At 37.1% G+C, this 11,520-nt stretch overlaps 1 protein-coding gene across 1 annotated transcript; it reads left to right on the top strand.

Moving 5' to 3' along the window:
• The first annotated feature begins 5,194 nt into the window (after positions 1-5,194).
• Positions 5,195-9,550, top strand: LOC146613223 (tumor necrosis factor receptor superfamily member 14-like). The gene is made up of 5 exons (XM_085377973.1): positions 5,195-5,896; positions 6,018-6,110; positions 7,430-7,555; positions 7,636-7,794; positions 9,477-9,550. The coding sequence occupies exons 1-5, from the start codon at positions 5,854-5,856 to the stop codon at positions 9,494-9,496; spliced, it is 441 nt and encodes a 146-aa protein (XP_085234099.1). The 5' UTR covers positions 5,195-5,853; the 3' UTR covers positions 9,497-9,550.
• The last annotated feature ends 1,970 nt before the right edge of the window (positions 9,551-11,520 follow it).

Genomic DNA, 11,520 nt, shown 5'->3' with positions numbered 1-11,520 from the left:
CAACATTAAACAGAGCTACTACAAAGCCTCACCATCACCCGCCTGGGCCAGTTGGACCACATATCCCTGTTTATGTTGCCAGCTTACATCCCCCTCGGGAAATGACCCCCCCCCCCCCCACCACCACCACCACCACACACACACACACACACACACACACACACACACACACACGCACCCCCACCCCGCCACATTTGTAAAACAAAAAAACTGTTAAGTTTTTTTTTAACAATGTATAAAAACAAAGCTGACACTTGTGAGACTTCATTAGAGGTGTAAGCATCACAGAAGGCGCCTTTTAAGACAGAAAAATATGAAGGAGATTTTTTTCTATCCTGCCTTTTTATAGCAGATAATCCCTTAAAAATATTCTGCACTAGATCAAAAATGGAAGAAAACCATGAATCAACATATGAACATTGCCTGATGCTGAACAAAGTTTCAGAGGTTTTATTAGAGACAGAGCTAAGCATTTTGCAATTTGGCATAATTTGTAAAAGTTTCAATTTCTCTGGTATTGAACAGCAGAAATTAGGCTTTCTTGTCAGAGGTCATTTTTGAAAAAGTAAATAAATAAATAATAGTGGGCGACAGTGCTGTAAAGAACAGTAGACTGGTGAAAAAGCTTGCACACAATTGCAGCCAGTGACATATTTACCAAAAGAATCTTTGAAAAAAGTGGGATACAGTAATATTGTTTTCCAATGGAAACTAAAAAACAGGTCACTGCCTATTCAAATACACTCAGCACTGAAGTCATTAGACTTAACCGAGTAATAAAACAGATTTGCTCCTGGGATACACTGCATTGGCCGTTGGAGTCTGGGGCTCAAGCTCATATATGTGTGGAAGTAACAAAATAATTTCAGAGTATTTAATCAAATAAATGTTCAGTTTATTCCAAAATAGAAAAGGCTTTTACTTTGAATTACATCTCTGCTCTCCTTGTAATATATGCATTCAAATAAAATAATTTGAATGCAGCTAAACAGAAACAACATAAAAAGACATTACATTTTCAACTTCGTTTAACCCGATTTAAGCCTAGAAGTCTTTTACCACATGTTGTGGGCATCTGTTGAATTAACAGCAGCCTTTTTCTTATTTTAAAGAAAGACATAAACTCATCATTTCAAATCCTGTTTGTAAATTGCTTCCATTTTACATTTTAAGCACCCCCAAAACAAAAGCTTCCCTGTCAACTTGTGGCATCACGGCAGCATCTTAGTACCATCTAAGTATGTTTCTCTAAGTAAAAAGGTGAATGGTGATACTGTCATGTTTGGAGTTGGTTCAAGTGTGGACCCAAAAGCAGACAGAGGAGGAGGCAGATTGCAAAGTGAAGCAAAACTAAATATAACATACATGAGACAAGAGTTTCCAAAATAAACCAGGAAATAACTAAAGCATGAGAACACCTTACACAGAGATGGGTGGTATATACTGAAACAGTGACTAAAAGCAAACTATAACCAAGAACTAAGCTAGATAGCAAAACTGTAAATAAGAATAGCCCAAGGATGAAAACAAAGAAACTAACCATGAATATTTGTAATAGAAAACTCCAAAAACTCAAAGCACCATAACACAGGACACCCCAAAATAAACATAAAAGCAAATGACAAGATTTTAACTAGCTGTCTCTCCAGCAATATGTTATATTGTGGACTGTATTGTGGACGCTGTCCCCAAGTCTTAAATGAATAAATAAGATGTCATTAACACAGCAGTAGGCCCAGGCTATAACTAAACAATGGACACGCCATGCAGTTATGTCTTACATACTTGGCTTTGAAATGACGACTCTGGTTCAGTTTTGTTGAATTCCTATTTCCAGACTCCGCACTCCTTTGCTTGTCTATGAGGATGTAGAGACTGTGAAGAGAGAACGGGGGACTGAGAAACAACAAGGGAAAAGCAGAAGTGCAAAATGCTAACCGGTGTCTTATTTTACGAGTAATATCTTTGACAGCCCATGTTGCTCATATGCAGAGGAATTTGGCTGAAAGTCTTTTCTCCTCAGTGCATCTCTCCATCAGTATTTTCTAACTGTATCTTTGGGAAATATAAACATGCAAAACAAGTCCATCTAAACAACACCATGCAGCTCTGTGTGTCTTCATAGCTCCAAATTAGGTTAACTTAGTGTGTGCACAGTAACCTTATTGCCATCTGTCAAACAGATTATTTAATAGCCAAATCTAGAAATGAACACACACACACACAACACACAAAATACAACACTTACTTTCTTGCTATGTCAAAATAAAAGCAATACGAAAACAACTTCTCATCATTAAGTTTTTTTTATGCTTTATGTGTAATAATGGCCATAACTCCTAGTAGTTAATAGCCCTACTTTATGATAACCTCTTGAAGTTAAGCTAAAAGTCTGCGCATAAATCACATTTTGACTAAAGAAATATGCATTAAAATCAGTCATTTAATCAAATCAAATTTGATTATTGATCACATATAAACAGATATGAAAGAAACTCCTTAGCTCACTCTGGATGTGCATGAAGTGTTCTGAAGTCTGCCACATATAAAATAACACATTTATGCTTTTCACCTGTCTCTTGGTGTGATTTCCTGCTGCCTCGGCGTAAAGACAAAGGTACACGTCTTTGCTTCAGAGGATGTCCAACACCATCTGGGTTTACAGCTGTGTCATCCAGAAAACCACAGTTTGTGTCCCCATCGGAGCTTTTATTCTGCCCGTGAGTTTCGTTTTGAGTCATTGTAACGGGACATGTTATGCTTTGTACGTTTTTTAAACTTTCTGTTTTGGGGTTGTTTCACCAGCTATTTACTTTTGCTTTCAGAGTTAGTCATTTGAGCTGTTTGCAAAGGTCAAGGCATGTAAGGGCTTAGAAACGTGACACTGAAAACAAATGTTGACTTTTCAGATTAAAGATATTTTCACTTGGACTATTCCACCAGGCTCCTCTCACAGTGGTACATCCCATCTTCCCAATATAGAAAAGTCACGTGTTTTCTGAGAAATTTTGTTGAAATGTCCTTAATTTATGGTTGACCATAAAACGACAACGATGCATATTAAGTAGAAAACCTTGAATCAATAAATAAGTGAGTATAAAAGTTTGTTATGGGTTTTTTTCTCATTAGATTTACTCAGTTATTGCTTTTGGTTTTTTCTTTTGTAGATGGAGTGACTGAGCAAATGGGCTGGGTGGGACTCTCCTTTACAGATATGATCCAGACCAGTTGGAGGCAGAATATCATACAATTAAAACAACAACAACAACACCAACAAAACAAACAAAAACAAAAAAAATTCTAAATTTTTAATATTGATTTAATGAAATGAATAAACCTGTGATTTTAATGCAAAGCTGCCTCTTGTTATTTACATGTTAGAATCCTAATGTTTAATGGTAAGGTTAAAAAGGTTAAAAATATTTAAAACAGCATCATCACAACATTCATCCTGCCCATACATAAAGAAGCACAATAGTTTAAAGTGTTATTAGTAATTTGCTGTGTATCAGCAGAAATACCATTGAAGTCTTACTGCACTTTAGCAGTGACCTCGCTGCTGTTTCAGTATTGTGTTAGGGTACAAATATGATCAAGGATCAATGTCAGACTTCAACATATATATTCAGTTAAATTCAGTGATGGGAATAACAGCTTTATAAGTAACGGTGTTACTAATGGTGTTACTTTTTTCAGTAACAAGTAATCTAACTAATTACTATCATTACAATGCCATTACCGTTACTAACAAGAAACTTGATCACTTCAAGATGACAAAGCAACAAGGTGTTATATACCAGTTTTTAAATTGTGTTGATAGGCCACGTAAAACCAGAGTCATGATAAACAGTATATACGCGGCGTTTTTTCCTAAATACTTTCATAACGTTTACTTTCTAAGGACAGCGCTACACTCAGAAAAATTATGGTTCTTAAATGGTTCTTCAGATGTCTTCATGGTTCTTTAAAGAACCATCATACGTCAAAGAACCTTTTTATTTTGTGGATGGTTCTTCAGCTATTACAAATGGTTCTTTAAAGAACAAAAGGTTCTTCATCCTTAGCAATCTAAGTTTGATGGTGTAAATGGCATAAATATTTATGCACTATAACGAGGCTGTGAATTATACTGTGTGTTTTCTTTGTGTGCATGTGTGTGCGAAGGGGGAGGGCGGATTACCTGGCAATTACCCTTTAAGAGAAAATGGTAGGAAACTGAATATTCAAATAAAAGTTAGAAATATTTGCTTAAAAATATACTGGTGGCAGGGGTGGGGGCCAAAGCCTAAAGACCCTAACCCCCCCCCCCCCACACACACACACACACACACACACACACCTAATCCCACAAACCCATTATGAATATGGTGAGTTAACAAACAGTAGACACAATACACACATTCAAATACTGTACTTTAGTTTTAAATTTTAATAAAGCATTACTATTTTCTACTCCAAGGCATTACTTTTGAGATTATTATATATTTTTGAAAATATAGTATAATGATAATACTAGTTATTGTAAACTTTACAAACCACCCAGCAGTATGTAAAGTCAAATTATAAAATAACAATTAAATAATATCATTTCATATCATTTCATTCTTTTCAAAGGTTTATTTGCATGACGCACAAACAGACACAATTGAAAGGTACAAATGTGCATGACACGAATTCAAACGTGGTGCAGATGTGTGTCACAGGTTGATCTGGCTGTAGGCTGTGGCACTTGGCCAGAGGTGGCGCTGGTTGACTCGACTCCATGTTAGTGCACAAAGTAAACAGCACGCTGTAGTTGTGAAGCAAAAACGCTGAATTCGGAGGAATAAACCGTGCGAGGGGAACGATAACGACGACAAGAGTCTCCCGATCGTTTATTCTTTGTGTCCTGTGAACAACAACGGCGTGGTGTTACTTGTTTGCTGTTTTCGCGATCGCGTCGCGCATGAGGATATCACCAGGTAAACTCGCCACATTTTTAAACATTTTGTTGTTCAACAGCATCAAGACTGACGGAGTGTGTTTGAGACAACCTCACAAGTGTCACAGGTGACACATTTGGCGTTTTTTTGCTGGTTTGTCGGTAGCAGCTCCTGAAACGCAAGTCTGCCACACATCTGTTCGACCAACGCCAGTTGATCTAAACGCCAGTAGATCTGGAACACCGGTCCAAGCCCGGGTAAAGGAGCAGGGTTGGAATTGTGACATTAAAAAAAACAATAATTGCTAAAAGAAATTTAATTTGTAGTTCTAAATAAACTCTAAATGCATTTAGGACGTTTTTTACTCACTTTAAGTCTCTTCCACGATGTTATTTCGCTCTCCAACAACATAGGTTACAATTAGATTAGCATGACCAATTATGCAAATTAGGCGATGACGTCAGTTAGCGACTTCTAGCGACTTTTAGGACAACCAATAGCGATTTTCCTTACTGAGGAGTTGGCAACACTGCCCCCACCACACTTCCATCCCATCATCGGTTTCTCCGTCTTTCTGGCCCTGTCCCACTACATCCCGGAAATCGGAATACGCCCTAGTTCAATAATTCTGATTTAATCAAAAAACGCACCATGAATTCACGTCGTCGTGCTCCAGATTAAGTTTAAAGTCGGATTCCAGTTTTTCCCTCTCGGAATTTTAATTTGAAATGGTCCCTCAATAGAGATTTGCACCTCACAAACGTCGGAGCAGCTTCACAATCCCAGAGTTAACCATTCAGAACACTGATAGCTTTTCAGCATGAACGCCCACACTAAACGAAGAGCAACGTTTAAGCTAACTTTCACTACAGAATTTTAAAGGGTTACTGTTATTTAAAAAATAATTGCTTCAGCCGCTATATAAGGCAGCATGTTAGCCTGTGATATCATGGTTTCTGTGTTCCTCGTATTTGGTAAGTCAAACAGCAGCTCCATGTTTGCAACACGTCTTTTATGTAAAGCTAACCTTAGCTTAGCTTGTAGCCTGTGTGGAGGATGCTTATCACTGCGTCCTAATCCTGTGCTTGCCTGCAGCATGTCGCGCTGCCTCCGTGGTTTCTGCGGTGTCTTGTCACACAAAGGAGTATGCAACAAGGGATGGGCAGTGCTGTCCGATGTGCCAAGAAGGTACGATAAGAAAACATTTCTAGAAGTAAACCCGCCCACATTATGTGAGTTCCCACTGTGAGAACAAAGAGTAAATAAAGAGCCGTCTATCTTATTTCATGTTACAGCTGCTTCTTTTATCTCACAATTCTTTAAGTTAATAAACCAGAAAATCTGCTGACTCTTTTTTTTTTTTAATCATTTTTTCCCCTGAAACTGTCAGCTAACCTTCATTAATAGTTAGAATTGACACAGTTCAGATAATAGCTTTCAGGAAACATCACAAGTATTGTAAATAAATTGTAACTGTTTGTCTGAGGGGGCAGCACACAAACAAGTTATTAAGTTGCACGTTCAGATGAGATAAACCTTTTTTTCATACCTTCCGTCCACCTCGACTCAGTTCATCTTACACATACTGAAACGTCATTTCATATGATCAGATGTGTTGAGCATGTGCCTCTACAGCACTGCTGGCACAGGGTGAAGTAATGCAAGGCTTTGTGGCACACTATAACCATTTCAAATGTACCAGAGCTGTAGAGGTTTAAAAACAACTTGATCCCCATATTCACAGTTCAATTCACATGTTATTTATATAGCGCCAAATCACAACTACAGTCTCCTCAAGGCAGTTTATACTGTAAGGTAGACCCTACAGTAATACATACAAGAGACACCCAATGACCTCTTTTGGTATTGTCACATCTTGAAACTGCTACTGTGTGAAAAATAATGATGCACACAAGGATTGTACAGTTCTAAACAAGGCAATTTCTTATACCCATCTATTAGTACCTGAAAAAAGTTGATTCTTTTCATCTGCACGTACATTTGAATCAGTGATATAACATTTCTCTATCTATCAACAATTAGTTCTTCATAATGCCCAAAAGATGACTAGGTAAGCTACTAGTCTGTGTTATCTTGTTGTTGTAATAATTATGTGAAATATGCAGATGGTTCAAGGGCAGAGGCTCCTCCACTATCAGAAAAAGTTGTAAGTGGTGCATACTATTATCTGCTCCACAGCACTCATCCACACAGGCTTGTATTTTGCAATAATTGCGCACACCAATTGTTCTTGAAATATAAAAAATTTAGTAATATATAGTAGGAGTACAGAGGAAACTATTATATTCTGGCAGTTATTTTGCCAGTACCAGCTGGTGGTTGCTTAGTAACTTTACACAGTCTATTGTGGTGTTTAAAGTTTTCTAAAATGTGTGTCTAAAAAGATTCACCCCAGATTTAATACACTGTGCATTCACTGTGCGTTTGTGTTCTTGACCTTTAATGTGGCTTTAATGTTCACATAAATGTTGTGCTGTGTTGAACAGGTACAGTTGTTCAGAGAGACTGCACAGCATATTCAGGAACTCGGTGCCGTTCCTGTGACCTGGGGACTTTCATGAACCAACTTAATGGTCTATCTAACTGTTTCCCCTGCACTACCTGTGATACAGGTACAGATGGAAACTTCTTAGTCAAATTTTAATTTAAAAAATAAAAAGGTTTTCAAATTGCACCGATATTTTTTTTTTAGGTCATGGTCTCTTTGTCAAGCGGAACTGTACAGCAAAAACTGACACAGTGTGTGACGTTTTAAATGGATATTACTGCAAAGGTTTGATTGACAGTAATGGATGTAGTTTGGCAGAGAAACATTCACAGTGTGAAGCTGGTCAGAGGATAAAAGAATCTGGTAAGAAAAGTTTTTTTAGATGAGCTGATAAATTAGAAGAGGGTAAAAACACACCGTTGAGTAGAACGAGACACCTGGGACATGAGCAGTCACTCGCTGCACTCGCTAGTTAGGCTCTATGTAACAGGAGGAGCAAACAGTGGATGGAAATTAGTGATGCAGTTACATGATGGAAAAGCAGGACTTTAAGCATACACTTTAAGCATAGACTGACCAAGGCAGAAAATATTTTTTATGTTTATATTTTTTAATATTAATATATGACAATATTGTGCAGCTCCTAACATTTTACAAGAGTAAGGTCATTTAGTTATTGTCAAAGTCAAGTTTTAAAATTTATTTTATACTTTCACTTGAAAATTCCAGGGAAAATACTACCTAGGCTACTTTTGTGCTTACATTTTCTGTCATTAGATTCACATTTCAGTTTAAGTAGTCTGACATTGGTGAGACTAGCTCTCTGGAAAAGAAGGATGCTTCATCTACTTACAGCAGTGGTTCTTAACCTGGGTTCGATCAAACCCTAGGGGTTCGGTGAGTCGGTCTCAGGGGTTCGGCAGAGCCTCCGCCATGACATGCATGGCTCATTTTGTGCACCAGTAAAAAAATCACATTTTATTTTTCACTAAAGAGGGGTTCAGTGAATGCGCATATGAAAATGGTGGGGTTCGGTACCTCCAACAAGGTTAAGAACCACTGACTTACAGTTATTAATGCTGCTGTGAGCATTTAAAAAAACATACAGTATTTTTTTCTATATCTTCATATCTCAGTTGTCATATATTATCCACCTCCACACAGGACTTTGGGAATTCCCCTACTTTAGTAACCTGAGGACCAGTGATTCAGCTGATTGAACAGAAAATTAGCCAACTTTTATTTTAAAAATGTTGTAATGGTACAAGAAAAACTTTGATTTTTTTTTTTTTAATAAAGTTTTGAATAGTTTAAACTACAGTCATAGATTATTAGAGGTTCATTAATAATAACATGGTGGTGTCTCAGTTACTGTGTATTGAAGATAAACACGAGTACCTCTGGAAACCTCTGCATGTGTCCCGTTCTGTAAACATGATAGCTTGAAAGGTTTTGAATGAATTCTGATAAAACCTTGTTGGAGTGTAGAACTGACAAAAATCCTCATGACTTAAGAGTGTATAATTCTTACAAACATTGTGTGTACTATCAACACATAGAAAGCACCATATAAAAATGTAAAACAGCATGTCACATTTGACCTCTGACCTCTCCTTCAATAGATCGAGACAGATGACAGCACAGTTGAGGCATCAGTTAATCCTGATGGCCACATTAGGACACATAAACATGAGCTCTGCTTTATCACAAACATCTTGTTTTTAGACAAGACACAAGATGTTTGTCAGCAGGAATACTAACTGGAGCCCATATAGAATGCACTTTACAAATATTAATACACTGTTACATTTTTATGTCAGGCTCATAAAATAAAATAATAATTAACTTAGAACTTAAAAGTTAGAACTACTGATGTAATATTCAGACTTGCAAAATTACTTCAGTTTTTCATCAACATTTGACAGGATATCAAAATATTATAACAATTTACATAAAATTATTATCTTGATAATTCTCTGTGGTCCTGCTCCTTCACGTGGATTAATTTGGATTTTCTTTCTCTTTCACCTCTTCTTTTACAACAGTTGCTCAAACACACAGATAAAGGTCAGAGGAAGCTCAACCAGTGACGTTGTCTGTGGGAGAACATCAAGTCAACATTACTTTGTGTTTTTACCTTTTTTGCTTTGCTCAGTAGCATTTGCTAGCCTTGTGACAGGTTAGTGCATCGTCTGCATTGTGTTGACTTTTCAGTTTAAAGCCTTAACAACACAGTGTTGCCTTTTTATTATTGCTTAGGGTTTTTTTTCCTGCTGTAACACTAATTTTCTTTGTGTACCAATAAAGCAAAGAAGAAGAAGGAAGGAAAAAGAATGACTTTTTAAAAAGAAAATTGAACTCACTAACCATGAGCAGTTTATTTATATCATTAATAGACTTTTAGCTGGGAAGGCCAGAAGACCCAGCACTGACAACTGAACAGGTGCGTTTGGATCACGGTGTTGTTCCAAAAGGTGATTTCTGGTGTTTCTGTATGTTTTTTGTTTTGTTTTTAATGCGTAATGTCTTTGCTTATATTGGTAAGTAGTTGCAATTTCTGCCTCTTGGCCCAACATCTCTTTAAAAAGACTTTTTTTAATGTCTATGAGGCTTTTTAACTGAATCCATGAAGCACATATAAAAGTCACTTTGTCAGAAACTGATTGCAGCTTCTACCTTGTGGGAAAAAATGTTGTTTGTAGTTCAGAATAACTCGATATCATTCATAACAGAAACGTCTGACATACTTTTTACACATTTTAGGCCAACAGGTCATTAATGACGGTTTAAATGGGGGCAATCACTTTTTGGAAAATACCCGAAATCACTTTTCTGGCACCACAGCTAATTATAGAAAACATGTGTCCAAAGTCAGATATTCACTAAAAGTGTAATTTAGTCACAAAGGACATTAAACATTGCAGAAATGTAATCTATCCTCTGTACTGTGTGTGCTGATGGGCTTTGGTCTGAAGGAAAAGAGTTCATGTACAGCAACATCAGATAAAGTCTGTGGAGGGACTTTACTGAATCTGAAGGTGTCCACTGCATGAAGACACAGAAACACGGGAGCTGTAAACCAGGACACATCAGCCAGCATGGTTGATTTTCTTGCTACAAGACATAAAGTACTAAAATGAGCGTAATATGTAATATAAATATAAATAATATACAATTCTGTTAAGTCTTGTATAAAGTTTTTAAAATCAAACTAACAGATTTGATGGCTGTTATGATGTATTTGGTTGATGCTGAAACTGTGCAACATACCTTAATTAATGTTTCATAAACTCTGAATATGGTGTTAATTTGAAGTAAAATGGTAACTAACTAGTGACCTGCTGGTTCACTTTTCATTCACGGCCCTTTAAGTCACAGCTTACAGGCAAACAGCTCAAAGCAAACCTGATGAAAAGAAGCAAAGACTGTGGGAGAAGCAGTTGGAAAAAAGAACTGCAATAAGAGTAAAAGTTACAGTGAAAACAAGCTGGATGAAATAATCTGTTGGCCAAGTTCAGTGTTCTGTCCAATAGAAGCTGATTCGCCTTCTGTGGTGTGATTTTAACCTGAAGCTGCACTCCCTCATTCTTTCCCAGCTCAAGAAAAACAAAGAAATGCTTTTAGATGTTTCAGACTTTTTTAAATTATATCAGAATGAAATAATGACTCAGATGAGGTCATAACAGACACTCCTTCATAAGATGACCTGTAAGTATAAAACGGTGTATATTTGTGGCTTTGCAGGAACAGCCTCCACAGACAGTGGATGCTCTGACTGCAGCAGTGGAACATTAACACCTTGTCACTCACGCACTAAGTAAGTGACACTTCAGAGCAGACATGGACACGGGATTTCTTCCAGTGCAACAACTTTTTCATTTTTCCCCCTCTGTACCTTCCAGATGTGAGTCACTAAACCAGATGATAACTCCAGTGCTTATGCTCAATATTGGAAACAAAGGGGGAAAAATTGTTACCATCACTGGCTGTGTGGTGGTTTTAGTTATGATTGCCATAGCTGTAGTGATTTTAATTATTGTCATTTTTAAAAGATGTATCTATGTGAGGATGTCAAAGATCACTGATATC

This window comes from Diplotaxodon limnothrissa, linkage group LG18 (assembly GCF_057381915.1).
Source record: "Diplotaxodon limnothrissa isolate DT_005_m linkage group LG18, D_limnothrissa_male_GT1.1, whole genome shotgun sequence".
Taxonomy (NCBI): domain Eukaryota; kingdom Metazoa; phylum Chordata; class Actinopteri; order Cichliformes; family Cichlidae; genus Diplotaxodon; species Diplotaxodon limnothrissa.
This window is presented reverse-complemented; position numbering and strand designations above follow the sequence as displayed.